Genomic DNA, 20,009 nt, shown 5'->3' on the forward strand with positions numbered 1-20,009 from the left:
GCGTGCTATCTGAATAGCCCTCAGCACCCTTGGGCCATACAGTTGCCAGAGGGACCCTTTCAAAAGGTACTTCAGAAAATGACTTTTTTTCTCTTTAATCTTCGAATGGTTCCTCATCTCACTCAAGGTAAATGCTCAAGATCTAAAGATGGCTACAAAGCCTTAAGGGATCAGCTCCCTTGCTATGCCTCTGACCTCATCTCCTACAACGCTCCTCCCTCAACTCTGCTCCAACCGTGGTAGCCTCTTGCGCAACCTCTAAAGGCTAGGGCTGTTCTCCCTCCACCTGGATAGTCTCTCCCCAGATATCCTGATGGCTCACTTTCTCACCTCGTCCAGGTTTCTGCACAAGCACATTCTCAGTGTGGCCTGATCTGAGGACTCAACCCGTGCAACGCCAACTCTTAACCTCCCGTCCATTTCCCATCTTATTTATCCTGCTCCACTTCTCTCCTAGCATGTGCTGCCATCTGACTATACGTTGACTTGTTTCTTATCTGCCTCATCCTTCGGGAATATAAACTTCAGGATGGCAGACAGTGTGTCTGTTTTGGTCACCATTTTGTCTTTAGTGCCTAAAACAGTGCTTGTCGTATAGTTAATTGTTGTATCATTGAAGGAATGACAACTGTTAAATCAGTGGTTCAAATGGTGGGGTTTTTTACATTATATTGACACCACTCAGATAATCACTGTCATGTAGTTTTGGACAGGAGTTCTTACTGAGTTATACTGCATTAAAAACGTGAGCTGAGGGGGCTTCCCTGATGGCGCAGTGGTTGAGAGTCCGCCTGCCGATGCAGGGGACACGGGTTCGTGCCCCGGTCCGGGAAGATCCCACATGCCGCAGAGCGGCTGGGCCCGTGAGCCATGGCCGCCGAGCCTGTGCGTCCGGAGCCTGTGCTCCACAACGGGAGAGGCCACAACAGCGAGAGGCCCGCGTACCGCATTAACAACAACAACAACAAAAAGACTAAGAAGATGATGATCTGATGAAATCAGATCGGTATACTGAGTGAAAAGAGACCAATGAGGGAAAGAAGATGAGTTTGATCTTCACATGTTGACTTGGGAGGACTATCTAAGGTGAGCTGCAGAGAGCATTGCCTAGATGTTGATTTCTAAGTCATCTGTAGAGAGGTGACATCGGACAGCATGGAATTAGAGAAGCTCTCATGTGAAGTGCTGACGGAAAAGAGATATAAGGCAATTACCTGCATAACATTTACATCTAAGCATGTTTTGTGGAAGATCAGCCAGTAAAGGACACAGTAAAGAAGAATACAGTCATTGAGGTAAGAGGACAAAGAGAGGTCAACATCCTGGAGGCCAAGGGAGAAAGAGCTCTGAGAAAATGAGAGTATCAAGCACCACAGGGACTTCGGGAGGTCAAGGACCAAGCAGACAATAGCACAGCAGTCTTAAAAGACCAGTTCCAACCACATGTCCACCCAGTGACACAGAGAAAGTGGTTTCTTAGAGAGGTCTTTAGAGGGGTAGAATTCAGATTACAGGGGTTGACGAGCAAGTGTGGAAAGAACTGGAAATGCAGCTTGTTGAAAATTTTTGACGGCAAAATGAAGGGGAGGGGTTGGCCATCAGAGCAGAGGGAGTAGAAACGAACTTAAATATGTACTGCTGTCAGTCTTTCCTGCTCTTTAGCACATCGCATTCGAATCTCACACAAAACCAGAAAGAGATATTAATATTCCCGTGCTACAGATGAAGTAACTGAGGCTAAGTAACATGCTCACTTGCCATAGCTATTAAGTGATAAAGTTACAACTGAAATTCAGGTCTGAGTGTAAGACCTCTGCTCCTTCCTTGAACCCTGCCTATGGTTTCAGAGGGTATACGTGACATTAAGGAGATGCTGTTTATGAATAAGAGAGCTGCTAGACTATGTTTTTTTTTATATATATAATGTAAGGCTTATTATAGAATTAGTATAATCACACAAAGAATATTTGGAAAATATTCTTTGGGAGTAACGACTGCCTCTAATACTACCACCACTCCCATAATACAATCATACCATCGTTTTAGGTATATTTGTCTTTTTTCCTAGGAATGAACATTTAAATATATATTTATATACACATATTCATGCATAAATGCATGCACTGTATATACTGCTTCATAACCTACTTTATTTAAAAAATCTATTTATTTATTTTTGGCTGCGTTGGGTCTTCGTTGCTACATGCGGGTTTCTCTAGTTGCGGTGAGCGGAGGCTACTCTTCGTTGCGGTGCGCGGGCTTCTCATTGTGGTGGCTTCTCTTGTTGTGGAGCACGGGCTCTAGGCGCGCGGGCTTCAGCTGTGGAACGCAGGCTTAGTTGTGGCTCGCGGGCTCTAGAGCGCAGGCTCAGTAGTTGTGGCGCATGGGCTTAGTTGCTCCACGGCATGTGGCATCTTCCCGGACCAGGGCTCAAACCTGTGTCCCCTGCATTGGCAGGCGGATTCATTTTTTTTTTTAGATGTTGGGGGTAGGAGTTTTTATTAATTAATTAATTTATTTTTGCTGTGTTGGGTCTTCATTTCTGTGCGAGGGCTTTCTCTAGTTGTGGCAAGCGGGGGCCACTCTTCATCGTGGTGCGCGGGCCTCTCACTATTGTTGCAGAGCACAGGTTCCAGACGCACAGGCTCAATAGTTGTGGCTCACGGGCCTCGTTGCCCCGCGGCATGTGGGATCCTCCCAGACCAGGGCTCGAACCCGTGTCCCCTGCATTAGCAGGCAGATTCTCAACCACTGCACCACCAGGGAAGCCCTATAACCTACTTTTAATATGAGGGAGAGTATCGTGTAATCCGAGCTCCACCCCTTATGTGTGACCTTGGGCAGCTGTTTAATCTCCTGTGCCTCAGTCTCCTCATGTTTAGAATAAGAATATTAAAAACAATAACTACCTTATGGATTACTGGAGGATTAAAATTGATAATATATGCAAAGCACTTAAAATACCCCTTGCTAAACATTTTTCACTTTATTACAGTCTTCAGAACCATAATTTTTATTCGATGCATAATATTTTATTGAATTGACATGCAAATGTTACTTATCTGGTCCCCTACTTTTGAACATTTAAATTGCTTCTAATTTTCCATGATTATAGATGCTCACGTGGTGAGCAAATGAATACTTACAGTCTTTTCCGTATTTACAATGATGTCTCTAGAGCAGGGTGGCAGAGGTGGGATTATTGGATACACTGCGTGACTGAGTTATAGCTTTTGATTCAAACTGTTAAATTGTGCCCTAGAAGGAATGTTTTTAGAGACAGACATTTTCTAGGCTGACAGAAATAAGCCAGTGGAGAGGAAGCAATGAAAAGTGTCTGCGTGAGTGAGGGAGTGAGTTTGTGTATGTGTTTGTACACGTACAGGGGGTGGGGAGATGGACGTAGAAAAGAGAATTTCCAAGGCTACTTAACCTTAAAGTTAACCGTAGAATTTAGAAAAACCACTTCATCATTTGAGCAGGTGAGAAAATAAAATGGGTGGAGATCTAGAGAAAGTTTGAAGCATGAGTGAGGGAAGCTGCTGAAACACAGCCTGGCTCTCTTAGCTCTTCAAAATAAACCAGGGGGCAAGGTTTCCTTCTGAGAAAGGCTGAAGAGCACAGGTGTGAGCTAGCAGTGCAAGGAGAGAGGAAAAGGTTGGGACCACGGCAATAATTAGAGATAAGGCAGAGCACCTGAATGCCACTCACTAATTTCTGGGCTCTGAATTATCCGTAGTCTCTTAGTCTCTGCTGGTCATGACAGCCCCGAGAGGAAAAAGGATAAGGGAAAGTACGCAGACAGTTCCCACTTTAGAGATTCCAAATTTGCAAGATGCTTTTATAGGTCACTGTGGCTGTGTTGTGGGCTGGTGAGATCACTGTGATATTATCACTCAAACTCTTCAGTCACTCTCTTCTCATTTTCTCTGGAAGATGGTTTGCTCCCATCTCTCCATCAAAACTGCTCTTACTGAGTGATCGCCAGCTTGGTAATCCCAGTGGCTAAGCTCTCAGTCTTCTACTCGGCCAATCATCTGACCTTCTTTCCAACTCGAGATACGTGGTTCACTTGGCATCCAGGACACCAAACACACTTCATTTTTTTCTACTTTGCTGGGGTCTCCTTCTTGAGTCTCCTCTACTGGGACCTTGTCATCTCCCCATCCTTTACACGATCGTATGCCTCAGGGCTCACGGTCCCTGAGGCCACTTCCCTTTTCTGTCCATCCTCGCTCCCTCGGTTATCTCATCCAGTACGCTGACTTCAGATAGCCTCTGTCTGCTGCTGGCTCCCACGATGCATCTCCAGCCAGGATACCCTCCCTAAACTCGCAGAAATCCAGCTGCCTTCCTGCTATCTCCTCTTAGATATTTGACGGGCAGCTCAATCTTAACATGTCCAACACTGAACCATGACATCATCACCCAAACTTCTGTCTTCTCCATCTCGGTAAACTGGCCACACAGATCTTCTAGTTGCCAAAAACCTCGGAGTCATCTTCGACTCCTCTATTACTTTCACACCCCTCAGTTACGTAATGTCAGGAAATCCTGTCAATTCTATGTTCAAAAATATATCCAGAATCTACCTATTACCTCCTGACTACTGCAATACACTACTCCAGGAGGACCCATGCACATGTTAGTCAATATGAACAACGCCTAGAGTACTGCACTGTGCAGCCTGCAAGGCAATTCGTGCCGGCTCCGGTATCACCTTAGTTCACACCATCATCAGCGCAAACCTAGATTATTGCAAGAGTTTCCTAACGGGTTTTCCTGTTTCTTGCCCTTGTCTGCTTACTGTCTATTTCCAACACAGCAGTCAAACCAAATTTCAGTAAGTCACATCACCGTTCTACCTGGAACCCTCACACGGATTCTCATCTCACCTGGAGTAAAGGCAGAGTCCTTAACAATAATCTACTTAATCTGTTCTCTCCCCCCAACTACCTCTTTCACTTTCCTCATTCTCTTCTAACCCTAACAGTATCTCTGTGGTTTCTTGAACATTGCAGATAAGTGACTGTCTCGGGGTCTCTGCAACCTGCTGTGACAGTATGGCTCGTTTCCTTACTTCCTCTAGGTCTTTGCACTCAAGTGTCAAATTCCTGGGAGGTCTCCTCTGACCACTCTCCTTAAAATTGTATCCCCTGCCCTCTCACAATTCCTATCCTCATCTCTTGCTTTATTTCTTGCTTAATAGTTATCACTATCTAATATATTTTATGGTTTACTTTTTTTATCTAGATTTTGTCTGTTTCCCCTACTGGAATGTAGGCTCCGTGAGGGCAGTGATTTTTGCTTGTTTGTCTCTCAGCTGTATCCCTAGATTCTGAAATATTTCCTGGCACACAGAAGGCATAGAATTGTGTATGTTCTTCCAGCTACAGAAACAAAAGTTTAGTCAGTGTATAAAGAACTTGAAGTGGGAGAAGGTTCTGGAGGAGAGTGGGGTAAAGTAAAAATAGAAGGTTAAAAGTAAGTGGGAAGTTGAGATGCACAGCTGCACTTTCAGGACTAGTCTAAATACTAGTCGTTATGTTCCTTAGCTCTTTGCTTTGTGGTGACCTGTGAAGATGAGATTTAAAATTAATGGAATATGAGTCAGAAAAGATCTTTGAGAATACCCTCACTTCACAGACGAGGAAGTTTTGCTTCTGTCTCAGTTGTGTTGACAGGGTTTTAAATTATTCATTGCAACAAAGACACGGTCCACCTAGCTCACTTATGTTAACATGTGACCTGCATAATCCTGGAATGCAGAAACTGGTGGCTAAGGTGGAGACAAACCCCTTTCACAGAAAAAAGACCACAATGGGATTAGGCTCTCTGCTCCAAATGTTTTTAAACAAACACGATGTCCATAGTTTTAGCAATCACACACATATTCTAAGGAATAAATGTACTTTCCCACTTTTATTAGCTATTACCACCTAGCTAGTTAAGATACTATTTCTGGTGGAAAAAAAAATATTGATGAGTTAAGTTCATTTTAAAAGGGATTCAGAGAAGTACATTCTTCTCTGAGAAGCCAAGTGTCAGACTTCTAGTCACTGTAATTCTCTTCGGCACATAAACAAATCATGGGCCAAATAAAGAGCTAATAGAGTTAGTATCATTTAGTTTATTAAAAATGTTACTTTTCCCCCAAATAAGAATTAAGTTAGTGTTAAAAACCATTTAATGTGCAATGGTTCCAAAGCTTACATTCTGTATTGGGAGAACTGTGTCAGACACGGGTCTGAGGTGGATGTCTCTGTCCATTCTAGCTGATCAATTTATTTCTAGAAACAGGGCCCCAAGACATTTGGAAGAAAATGGAATAAACATGTTTTCCCCAGATTTGCATTTATGCATATTTTATTTAGGGAATAAAATTGGGAATCTTCTCTGAGCACATGCAGAAACTGACAATGGGAAAATGAGTGGCCCATAAGTTTTGCTAAACTTACAGAAAACCCAGCATGGAGGTAAAAACTGCTCAGAGATAAAGCAGAACAGAGGCTTTACACATTGTAAGAATGGATATTACCTATTACCTATTTTTATTAGGGACGCTAGTTCATGTTATATTATAAAATTCATCTGCAGGTTTTTCTTTTTTTTTTTGGTTACATTTCTTCTAACTACAGGGAATTAGAAGACAGACTTTTGTTCTCACTTTTCAGAGAAACTGAAGCATACACAAAAAAGGATGACATATATTTATAGTTAAACTGCATAAATATTTAGTTATTGACTAAAACTACCTGCTATAGCTTATGTATCAAATTAATGACCCAGAGTTCAGGTCTGAGGTAACCGTGTAGGAGATTAATTTTTTTGTTCCTGAGACATAGAGGAAAGAAACTATTTATAGTGTACAGCTTTGAAATTAAATTTCTGAACACAAAGAGATTTCTGAACACAAAGACAATTGATCCTCGTCCTGTATGTATTCTTCTTTCACTTCACTTTAAGTTCATTTATTAATTTTTTTTTACATATTCATATAGACAGGAACAAATAAAATGGGGGAATAGAAGGAAAACTACTGTGACAATTTTATTCCAAAAATAAAATTTAAAAATGCTCAAAAGAATGAGAGGAAACTCAGACCGATTTCAATAACATGGAAACCGAGGCATGTGTTGCCCCTTGTTCCTTTGGCAAAGTGTAATCTACCTTGGACTTGCTTCTTATATTTATCAGAAAGAAATACGTGTGTATACTTAGTAGCTCTTAAGGTCTTTTTCAGAACTCATGCTCTATAATTCTGTGAAACTCCACATTGGTATTTTTTACAAAGCAAGGAAAAGAGGTGTGATATTCCCTAACTGACCACAAGTAAAGATTTTACGGAAGTATGCACTTACCACAAGACTATCTTGATGTTCACTGAGCTCAGAAAGTCCGGAACTGGATTTCTGACGTTTCGGTTTGCCCCTTTCTCCAAGATAACCAGAAGTATTTTCATGTAATTTTTCCACTTCATGATGAGCATTCAAAATACATTCATCAAGGTTGCTGAACCCAGAAGGAATATTTTCTTTGTTGATAAGTCCCCTTGAATTGAAAAGAGATTTAGCTTAATTTTACTTTAAAAGGTAAAAGGGACATTTAAGTGACATTGCCACTGCATCACACAGAAAGTCAGAAGAGTGCTTAGAAATTCCAGGTTGCATTTTTGATCAAAATCTGAGCAGAATGCCACTCCTGAGAGCACTTGGCGCCAAATATATCACATTCAAAGAGAAATCATTCTCAGAGGCAAATCGGCAAGGGCTGTGTTTCTACCAATGAACAGCTTTTGTATTTGTACCAAAAGTAATCTGTATTCAAATCAGGAGAACAGTGCAAACTTACAAAGACATTTCCCATAATTCATAGGTTTTATATAAATACACATACACACACACACACACAAACACACATAAATCTTATAAAGTAATATAATGTATGAAGAAAAATCTGAAAAGGAAATACGTCTTTTTCTCCAGAATGGAACACTGATTCTCCCAACTGCGAAAGACATTTTAGCACAGTAGAAATGCATTCATACCTAAATCTGACTGCATTAGATAATCTTGGTAGAAATAGTATAATAAAAACTATGGAATACAAAGCGTTTTAACTGAAATATGGATTCATTACTTCCCAGTACAAGTTTCTGGATGTAAGCTTATAACTAGAGTTCCTCATGACTTAGTTTTAGACATTTTAATTATAGAATTTAATTCATTTAATGCTCTTGAAATAGTTTTCCTTAAGTATTTTAACATTCCCTTTTAAGAGGTTTTCACAAAATTAAATTACTTAGAAAAATGTTTATCCTTGACTACATCACAGAACAAATTAAACCATCAGTGCAGCACCATGGCTTGGTCAGGTACAAGTGAATGAGACTTTATACGCTCCCTCATGGTGTGACCTTAAAGGTATCTCCCTGCAGCTAGAGGTTTTCATACTAAGTGAAGTAAGTTAGAAAGACAAATACCATATGATATCACTTATATGTGGAATCTAAAGTATGGTACTAATGAACCTACCTACAAAACAGAAACAGACTCACAGACATAGAGAACAGACTTGTGGTTGCCAAGGGAGAAGGGGGGAGGTGAGGGATGGACTGGGAGTTTGGGGTTAGTAGATGCAAACTATTACACACTGAATGGATAAACAACAAGGTCCTACTGTACAGCACTGGGAACTATATTCAGTATCTTGATATAAACCATAATGGAAAAGAATACAAAAAAGAATGTATATATGTGTATAACTGAATCACTTTGCCGTACAGCAGAAATGAATACAACATTGTAAATCAACTATACTTCAATTTAAGAAAAATATATAAAGGCATCTCCCTAAACACCCAAAGCTGTTATCTTGAAATAAATGAGCTCCAAAGAGTAAAAACAGATGACCATATTTTACTATCAGTTCAATCATATCCCCAAGTGAAAGATAACATTAAATATTTATTCTGCAATTTAAATTCATATCCTATCTTAGATAGGCTATCATGGAGGCAACATTATGAATTAAATATTATCATAATATTTTCAAAGTTATACTATCTTTGGTGATTTTTAATACTCCATATTTAATTTAGTCTTATTCTATACAACTTATAATGTACAAATATGTAGATTTAGTAAAATTATATAAAAGATGTATGTAACATTTATAAGAAATATCCTAAGTATAAAATAATTGAAGACGTGAGGAAAAGTTGATAAGGACTCACATGCCGGCACATATACACACACGCTTAAATCTCTCCCCTCCCTCCACTGGGAGCAGTGCCTTCTGTGGATGGCTAGATGAGTTTGGTCTCAAATTCACAATCACTTGTTTTACTATTTAAATTTGTCTTCTTCTTTCTCTTCATATTTTCCCTAACTCCCGGGGTATAAATCCAACTGTAATTTTTTAATGGAGGAGTTTTTAGGTTTGAAAGTTGTCATGGACGAAATTGTATTCCCCCCAAATTCATTATGTTGAAGCCCTGCCGCCAAGGTGACTGTATTTAGAGACAGGACCTCTGAGGAGGTAATTAAGGTTACGTGAGGTCATAAAGGTGGGAACATAATTCAAGAGGACCGGTGTTCTCAAAAGAAGAGGCAGAGACACCAGAGAACACAGTGGAAAGGCCATGTGAGGACACACTCACTGAGCGGGCACCGTCAGCAAGTCAGAGAGGTCTCAACAAAAACCAACCCTGTCAGCACCTTGCTCTTGGACTTCCAGCCTCTCTGAACTGTGAGAAAATACATTTCTGGTGCTTAAGCCCCTAGTCTGGGGTACTTTGTTATGGCAGCCTGAGCAGATGAATACAAAAGCTAAAAACTATTTTTAGAAATTAAAAGACCAAGTTTATTTTCTAATCTTTGTGAATAGTGAATGAATCACTGGAATAAATCCTGTCCAAATAAATATACGAAAATCTGATCGTGCAGTTGTGCTCAGGTGGAAATCCTGTTCTCCTCAAAGGAAACTCTTTGCTCTTGTATGAGTGAGTGCCTCTCACTGCGGTGCCCATGTGACCAGGAGCACAGGTGCATGACTCCTTCCCATGACATGGTGACAGGCTCAGTCACACCCGAAACACTGTGATTTGACCTGAACTTAGATCTCGGTGGCCTCTCACTTTCACCATCTAGATCTTAGTTTTAGTTTTTCTTCTTTTGCGAGTTTCCTCCTCACCCCTACATACACACGTAATGTTCTAGCAATACTGAACTCTTCATTATTCTAAGATAGCACGCTTTTCTTTTTACTTTGCAGTAGGAATTTAATATAATATTTATATAACAAAAGATATGCATAATTTTCTAGTTCACTGTGTTTTGGAAGATTGAAACCATTTTCACCTGTCATGCCTTGCCTTTCTTTTTAAACAAAAGTTTATTATGAAAGTTACAAACATAGAAAAATAGAGGGAATATCACCATGAATTTCCTTATATCCATCACCAAGATTCAACATGTCCATGATCCTGGCAGATGGTTAATTTTTTAGTAAGAATTAAACTGAACCCTTTTACATAATGAATACATTCCTTAAACTTTCACATTTTTATTGTAACAAATAATAATATAAGCCTGATAATGTTTCCTTATGAATTTAGACAAATAGGAAATCATGTGCACTAAAATGAAGTATTTATAATCTTTGCCCTCTACATTGCTTATTTAAAAAATCTGCCGTGATGATATTACGACAGACTTTATTGACTCTTTAATCTCACCTTGAAATGTGGTGACTGTTGGCTTAAAGGATAGTTTTGTAAATAGTTGCAGCTCTAAGTTGTTAAAGGCGAAATAATAGATCATAGATTTTTATTTTTCAAAACATTTTAAAACCACTCCATATGGCTAATAGCTTTGAATACAGTAAAGTCTAGCTTTAACCTTTCCTTATTTTTTAAGCAAAATCTGTTGGAAATCTTAGATGACGAGTCAATTATGTATAAGCAAACACTGAGAAAAACATACTTACTTTAGGCTATAATAATGATTCTTAACCTTTTTACAACTGACACCATGTCAGTGCATCTCCTGGGGACATACTGAAGAGGACCTTCATGGGGGCAGAAGTAGCAGATCTAGAGCTCTGAGAGATAAGGTCCTCGTTCCTCCAAAGCTGTGGAGAGCTTAGAGCAGCCATTCAGTACAGGCTGAGAGTTCAAGAAGACGGACTACCAAGACACAATAGTGTCAGGTGAGGAGGGGCCTTATGACCAGGAAGGTGAAGCCAACAAGGACCATTTGAAAGGGACTTCTGAACGCCCAGATTACATGCTAAGGAAAAGCATCAGGTGAGACTGTGAGTTACTTCTGCTATAAATAGTTTACACCCCACGATTTTTTCACTCAATGCACAGCTGTGGTTTGACCACAATGAGTGGCCAGAATGAGCGGTGAAGGGACATCAGACAAGAGAAATGAAGGGAAAGGCTAGAGCTTCATGGATACCTCTTTAGATGATTAGGTAGACTTTACCATTCCCCACCACCTTTTGTTCCCCTGATGTTGATACTGAAAAACAATCAAGGTAACTTATACTAGAAATATCCCCAGATGTGGGAAACTGTATTTAAATTCTGCAGGAGTGGTTACTCTGTGTTTCATATTTCTCTCCCTGTCTAGCCCCTGTTCACTTTTTTCAAAAAAGTTTTTATTGGAGTAGAGCTGCTTTACAATGGTTCTACTGTACAGCAAAGTGAATCAGTTATATGTATACATATATCCCCTGTTTTTTGGATTTCCTTCCCATTTAGGTCACCACAGAGCATTGAGTACAGGTCCCTGTGCTACACAGTAGGTTCTCATTAGTTATCTATTTTATACATAGTATCAACATTGTATATATGTCAGTCTCCATCTCCCAATTCATCCCACCCCCTCCTTCCCCCTTGGTATCCATACATCTGCTCTCTATGTCTGTGTCTCTATTTCTGCTTTGCAAATAAGATCATCTATACCATTTTTTAAGATCCCACATATACGCGTTAGTGTATGATATTTGTTTTTCTCTTTCTGACTTACTTCACTCTGCATTGACAGTCTCTAGGTCCATCCCTGTCTCTACAAAGTACCCAGTTTTGTTCCTTTTAATGGCTGAGTAATATTCCATTGTATATATGTACCACATCTTCTTTATCTATTCCTCTGTTGATGAACATTTAGGTTGCTTCCATGTTCTGGCTATTGTAAATAGTGCTGCAGTGAACATTGGGGTACATGTATCTTTTTGAACTATGGTTTTCTCTGTGTATATGCCCAGTAATGGGATTGCTGGGTCATATGGTAGTTCTATTTTTAGCTTTTTAAGGAACTTCCATACTGTTCTCCATAGTGGCTGTATCAATTTATGCTCCCACCAGCAGTGCAAGAGGGTTCCCTTTTCTCCACACCCTCTCCGGCACTTACTGTTCGTAGAATTTTTTGCGTGTGTAGTATGCGGGCCTCTCACTATTGTGGCCTCTCCCGTTGCGGAGCACAGGCTCTGGACGTGCAGGCTCAGCGGCCAGGGCTTATGGGCCCAGCCGCTCCGCAGCATGTGGGATCTTCCCAGACCGGGGCACAAACCCGTGTCCGTTGCATCGGCAGGCGGACTCTCAACCACTGCACCACCAGGAAAGCCCTGTTCGTAGAATTTTTGATGATGGCCATTCTGACCGGTGTGAGGTGACACCTCATTGTAGTTTTGATTTGCATTTCTCTAATAATCAGTGATGTTGACCATCCTTTCATGTGTCTCTTGGCCATCTGTATGTCTTCTCTGGAGAAATGTCTATTTAGATCTTCTGCCCATTTTTTTGATTAGGTTGTTTTTTTAATATTGAGCTGCATGAGCTGTTTGTATATTTTGGAGATTAATCCTTTGTCAGTTGCTTCATTTGCAAACATTTTCTCCCATTCTGAGGGTTGTCTTTTCATCTTGTTTATGGTTTCCTTTGCTGTGCAAAAGCTTTTAAGTTTCATTAGGTCCCGTTTATTTTTGTTTTTATTTTCATTACTCTAGGCAGTGGATGGAAAAAGACCTTGCTGTGATTTATGTCAGAGAGTGTTCTGCCTATATTTTCCTCTAAGAGTTTTACAATATCTGGCTTTACATTTAGGTCTTTAATCCATTTTGAGTTTATTTTTGTGTATGGTGTTAGGCAGTGCTCTAATTTCATTCTTTTACATGTAGCTGTCCAGTTTTCCCAGCCCCACTTATTGAAGAGGCTGTCTTTTCTCCACTGTATAGTCTTGCCTCCTTCGTCATAGATTAGGTGACCATAGGTGCGTGGGTTTATCTGTGTAGCCCCTGTTCACTTTTGACCTTACCCTGCCGTGCTCCTCCCTGGCCTGCCCCATGTACCCACCACCACCAGGACCACTGTCCAGCTTTGTTCTACCACGCTCACTATCGCTTCCAGTCTCTGCTTGCTATCCCTCTGTCCAAACAACGAGGGTGGAAAGCACGATGTCGTGACACACTAAGGCTTTTAAAAATGCCGTGTTGCTACATACTGTGTGGCAGAAAAATGAGGCAGAGGCTAAGAACAGTGTTAGATGAATAATTTGGTACTCGCTGTATAACACAATATAGGCCACACAGACTAATTATATACCTAAACACCTTCTATAAAGCTTAGTCAGTAGCTAATTTAAATGTAAATATGTCCCGTATTATAATTTTCCTATTTTCTAAAGGAAATACTACAGCACCCCCTCCTATCCACCAGCTCTAAGACAAATATTTTTTAAAACGTGCTGCTTGTACCACTTGAAAAGTCAGTGGGTTATATTACTGATACTTTTTAATTTCTAAAATTACATTTGTTAATATAGCTCTTAAACGTCTTTATAATGTGCAGCATGGAATTTATTTATATTTATCTTTTGTATTTTCTTTAAGCAAAGAGAAGTTGCTTTTTTTCCATCAACATTTTGATGTAGATTCTGAGTCCAGGTGAGAAGGAACGAGGCAAACTAGGGCTTGGTTTAGTCTTTATCATTTAATAAGAATTTCAAAATAATAACTTTATAGAGACTAAATGCTACAGTAGATAAAACTTTCAGGAAAAATATGGGACTATAGTCTATTATATATAAATGTATTTTCCTTGACAATTTAAATCATGATTATTCAATAAGATGAATGGTAATTAGTCATTTGTATTTTATCAAATCTTTTCACGGAGAATAAAATTTGTTGTAATACTCTTCTTGAAGTTCATGCTGAGAGAATGCCTTAAAATTAGTCATTATAATAATAAAGAACTCAAGCATTTCCTCTTTTGTTAGACTTAAGCTCAATCTTTCTTCTACTAAAACATCATCAACTGTCAGAGCATTACAGTAATATTCTGGTATTTAATCCGGTCAAAATAGTGGGGAAATCTACTGGCTCATAAGCAAGTCTAATAGCCAACTGAATGTCGTCCAACAAGGAAAAAACCGTCTCTGGACAGGAATGTGGCAATTTTCTCCTCCAGTGCTTCAGAATCTCTCTAAATATTGACAAGATATTCATGAGGAAGCCATGAAATGCATTAAATCAGAGGTGGCTTCCCATAACATACAAAACATCTAGATGAAAAGGAAATGTTTATTCAATCACTTATGAATTTCTAAATGCCAGCCAAGTTTAGAAGGGTCAAAATGAAACCTTAAAATGTTAACCTGAGTACTGAAATGAGAGTGTCTATAACACAGTCACTAATTCGGGTGTATGTGTGTGTGTGTATATATATATATATATATTTTGTTTAATTTTTATCTATTTATTTATTTTATTTTTGTCTGTGTTGGGTCTTCGTTTCTGTGCGAGGGCTTTCTCTAGTTGTGGCAAGTGGGGGCCACTCTTCATTGCGGTGCGCGGGCCTCTCACTGTCGCGGCCTGTCTTGTTGCGGAGCACAGGCTCCAGACGCGCAGGCTCAGTAGTTGTGGCTCACGGGCCCAGTTGCTCCACGGCATGTGGGATCCTCCCAGACCAGGGCTCGAACCCGTGTCCCTTGCATTGGCAGGCGGAATCTCAACCACTGTGCCACCAGGGAAGCCCGAAGGGGGTTTTTGTTTGTTTGTTTGTTTTTTTGCGGTACGCGGGCCTCTCACTGTTGTGGCCTCTCCCGTTGTGGAGCGCAGGCTCAGCGGCCATGGCTCATGGGCCCAGCCGCTCCGCAGCACGTGGGATCTTCCCGGACCGGGGCACGAACCCGTGTCCCCTGCATCAGCAGGCGGACTCTCAACCACTGCGCCACCAGGGAAGCCCCCGGGTGTATATTTTTAAAAGAAGAAGAGCAAATGCAAACAAGAAGTACCAATGCCGACTCACATGTCGCTGCCATGTCGAACTTCATCCTGCTCCTTGGACTGGCGTCGTCGCTGTTTGGTGGATGTGGAGAAAGATGCTGATGATGTTCCAGATTCTGAGTCCTCTGAACTTTGCCCTCCAGAGCTATTAACATCCAAAAGATGTTGTTCTACGGCTGACCGGATGGTTCTTTCTAAGAGTCTGGTAAAAAAGAATGCAGAGTCAATCAAGCAATGAAACTTATCAATAACTGCGTTTAAAAATATGTCCCCGTACATGGAAAACACACTGGTGGTCGCCAAGGGGGAAGAGGCTGGGGGAGGGATGGAGTGGGAGGCTGGGGTCAGCAGACGTAAGCTCTTATATATAGAATGGAGAAACAACAAGGTCCTACGGTAGAGCACAGAGAACTATATTCAGTAGCCTATGATAAGCCATAATGGAAAAGAATATGAAAAAAGAATCTGCACACATATATATATATATATATATATGTATAATGGAATCACTTTGCTCTACAGCAGAAATTAACACAACATTGTAAATCAACTATACTTCAATAAAAAAAAGTTCCCGTAATATTGGAAATATCAGTATTTTCCATGGAACATCTACTACAGCTTCATGAGCAAAGACAGTATGAGGCATTAATCCCCAAATATTTGCGCTGTGTATTAAAAACAAAGCTACACAGAACAAATTCCACCAATGTGATAATTGCGTTTTCTATCCTGGATTACTGAAACTCTCACGGCAGGTCTAGCAACAATTGTAGGAGGCATTCAGGAAATACAGATCATTTAATATAAGGCAGAATGAGGAAAGATTTTTTCCTCATAGAATAATAATGGACCTATTCTTACAAAGGTGAGTTTCTTCCAGATTTATACCAGTTCTGCAGAGGAAGACAGTATGATTTACAAAGCAAATTGGCACAAATGATTTTATGATGCCTATTATCTCTTTGGAATCCCTTTAAGATAAAATTATATAGGCAATAATGCTATTAAAAAAGAACACCTTACCAGAGCAATTACTCCTCATAACAGAATGGTAAAATCTTTCTGAACCTTTATTCAATCAAATTGTAATATACATGATTGAAGCTGTATTCATGCAAACACCCCAATGTATATTACTGGAGATGGAAGGATAGATTTCTGAAGAAAACAGGTAAGCTCAGGGGCTAAAAAGAGTGCATGATAAGACAGATGATGTATCATTTTTAAAGCTATATAATCTTTCAATGTGTCTAAACCCATTTTTATCACTTCATTATTTAATTCTGAATAAGCAGGCATGAAAAATTCTAAACTGACACTCCTCAAAGCATGTTTTCCTTCACTTGAAAAAAGAATCACATCCAAACTCATCAAACTGTATACATTAAGTATACAATACAATAAGTATGTGTATAGTTTTTTGTATATACACCTCAAAAAAGCTGTTAAAAATTTTAAAAACCACATATATATTTTAAAAGTGGTCAGATTGAGAAACACATTCAGTTAAATGAGTTTTGAAAATTTAAGAACTTTACATTTTCCAAATGTAGTTTTATAATAGACTCATAGTAATTTCATTAAAACTATTTTACAACAATGAGCAAGTACAGAATGACTAGGCATTAGGACTTTAATATCTAGAACTCTACAACCCCACGATTTGAGATTACCTCATAGTGGTACATAGGAAAGTGAATAAATTAATATATACATACATACCAAAGCCACACCTTTCCCAAACGTTATACAAGACATATAAGAAGTAAAGGTCATTAGGAAACAGACAAGAACACATCAGTCTTGCTGTAATTCTGGAATCTCTTTAAAATTCTCAAAGATAAAAGACATCAAATCTGCCCTCGGAGTGCTTCCTCCCATAACAAGGAAGGGAAAAAAAAAAAAATCCCAACTCATCCTATTAGAGCCACATTCATACCAATGTGTGTTCCTTCTAATGCTTTTCTCTTCTTCCTTATCACACACCCGCCCCTTCTCAGCCGCCTGATCCCTGCTCATGGAAGATGCTCCCAAAGGCCCACCCAGGTCCCAGCAATGTCATGGGGTGAAGCACAACGAACAGGCAGGGGGAGATGGTTGCAGTTCAGATTTTAGTGTAAGTGCGGTTGGTCGTCTTAGGAGGAAAAAGACATGCGATGGACATAATTAACAGAGCACTGCCACTGCCCTGTGGAAGAGGGACTTGCTGCCATCACTAACTTGCCTCCTTTTCTGTGTCCTATCAGACTGTAAAGGCCCCAAAGGCAGAGCACAAGGCTTCTTTGACATTAGACACCTAACACTATGCTTGGCATATAGCAGGCACTCCGTAAACGGAGGCCGATTCAAACGAACAAAGGAAGACGTAAAACACACGGTTCATGTTTCCACCTTTAATGGCAAGACACCTCCCAACGCACACAGACTGCTTTGCGCGTACTAACTGCCACGATTTTGACTAAAATACACAGAAAATCTCATATGTGCACACGGCTGAGGGGTCTCCAGTCACACACCCACACAGAAGCTCAAACGGGAACACTTCTTATTTGGTCTTCTCCTCTGGGTGGTTTTAAAAATCATCATTTGTTGCTTATTATATTAACCTTCCAATGCTATACACCATTAGAAAAGCTTTTTTACTGTTTAATACATAAGAGGAGGGGGAAAAAAGCCCAAAATCCGGATCACTTACTCGCCCGTTGCCGACACATTGCTGACTTGGGATACGTGGGCACTGTAGAAAAGAAGCAAAAGAAAGGAAGCCACGTTAGACAGAGGACCAGAGAGTGCGAATCCAACATGTGAGGGCATCCCGGGCTGAAAGTATTAGCCCTGAATGACCCTCACGTGACATTTAATTACCCACTGACCGATGCTGATTTTTACCTGTCTCTAGATTAGAGATGGCCCTGGGAGCATATCCCCAAACAGCTTCTTTTCTCCATGTTAAGATGTCCATGACGGAGAGTTTCAAAGGTGACCCCTGAAAACCATTTCTGCCTCTCAGACTATTGCCATGGCCCTAGTCTGGGGTCTTTGAATTTTCCCCAAATGTTAATACGATTGCTGCCCACTGCTTTCCTGCTACCAACTGCGCTGTCTCTGCTCTCTGCAGCCCAAGTCTGTTCCCTCCTGCCCCACTCCCTCCGGACCTGCAGACAGAAGCATCTTCCTAAAACTGCTCTGAACATGGAGCGGGGGCCGTAGGGGACAGAGAACAAGGAATAAACACTGTTTTCTACACGACTCTATCTGAGCCACATTTTCTGCCTAAGTTCCTCAAGATGGAAAATACCTCAAGCTCTATAATGTTTCATCTTAACACCTAATTTATAGCCCTTTTATTGAGCATTTATAAACTTCCTCTAACTTTCCTATTTTCTCCAAAGCCTGAATTCCTTCGAAAGTATTAAAAAGTAGTCAGTAAAAAAAAAAAAAAGTAGTCCATATAAAACGGAATGGTGAAATGAGAGAACACTATCTGATTAGCACGCTTCAGAACCTCACCCTTTTGCCCCCGTTCTACTTTCATATAAGCACAGTGTGGGTCGAGGCTGGCATCTGTCTTAACCATATCAGTGTGCATACTTTCTTACGTTCTGCCCTGTACTGCTTAATTGGCTTCTAAGTCAAGATTCAAAAGTATCTATGTTGAAAATGAGATTAAAAAAAAATCTTCAGTGCATGTCAAACTACACTTTTGCCTAATCTAACAGTTCTCCCATTTTTACTTTCTTCTGTGTAGAAGACACCTGAAGAAAAGAAAAGCTGTTAATGACCAATACTGATGGTTGCCTTTCAATCACTCCAAGCATCCTCATTTACACTACAGAATTTTCAGCATGTGAATGTGTTGCTTTGGAATCATCTGTCGAGCTTTTCTTCCATGTACGTGTATATGTGTATCTCATCCCTTTCCATTTAGAACCTAAGTGCTTCCAGGGACTGTATAATATTCCTCATTTTCTTTCACGACAATACCTACGAATACCACCAGCACATACTCATTATCCCAAAGGTGATCAACAGACACTCACTCTTTTTTTTTTTTTTTTTTTTATTTTTTTAAACATCTTTATTGGAGCATAATTGCTTTACAATGGTATGTTAGTTTCAGCTTCACAACAAAATGAATCAGTTATATATATACATATGTTCCCATATCTCTTCCCGCTTGCGTCACCCTCCCTCCCACCCTCCCTATCCCACCCCTCCAGGCGGTCACACAGCACCGAGCTGATCTCCCTGTGCTATGCGGCTGCTTCCCACTAGCTATCTACCTTACGTTTGGTAGTGTATATATGTCCATGCCTCTTTATTGCTTTGTCACCGTTTACCCTTCCCCCTCCCCATAGCCTCAAGTCCATTCTCTAGTAAGTCTGTGTCTTTATTCCTGTTTCACCCCTAGGTTTTTCATGACATTTTTTTTTTTCTTAAATTCCATATATATGTGTTAGCATACGGTATTTGTCTCTCTCTTTCTGACTTACTTCACTCTGTATGACAGACTCTAGGTCTATCCACCTCATTACAAATAGCTCAATTTCGTCTCTTTTTATGGCTGAGTAATATTCCATTGTATATATGTGCCACATCTTCTTTATCCATTCATCCGATGATGGACACTTAGGTTGTTTCCATCTCTGGGCTATTGTAAATAGAGCTGCAATGAACATTTTGGTACATGACTCTTTTTGAATTATGGT

The 20,009-nt window shown here is 40.1% G+C and overlaps 1 protein-coding gene across 5 annotated transcripts in view; it reads right to left on the minus strand.

Annotated features, from left to right (window-relative positions):
* FAM13A (family with sequence similarity 13 member A) overlaps nt 1–20,009 on the minus strand; it is a 282,246-nt gene that overhangs the window by 51,401 nt on the left and 210,836 nt on the right. For all 5 annotated transcript variants that reach the window (XR_014296630.1, XM_082653007.1, XM_082653010.1 and 2 more), the window contains 3 exons: nt 17,996–18,037; nt 15,320–15,499; nt 7,362–7,551 (listed from right to left, as the gene is read on the minus strand). Coding sequence is in view for 4 of the 5 variants with exons in the window: in XM_082653007.1 (XP_082509133.1) it covers nt 7,362–7,551; nt 15,320–15,499; nt 17,996–18,037 (412 nt within the window). In the remaining variant the exon portion in view is untranslated. The remainder of the gene's footprint in view (nt 1–7,361; nt 7,552–15,319; nt 15,500–17,995; nt 18,038–20,009) is intronic.

This window comes from Grampus griseus (genome assembly GCF_964374135.1).
Source record: "Grampus griseus genome assembly, chromosome: 4".
NCBI classification, from domain to species: Eukaryota; Metazoa; Chordata; class Mammalia; order Artiodactyla; family Delphinidae; genus Grampus; species Grampus griseus.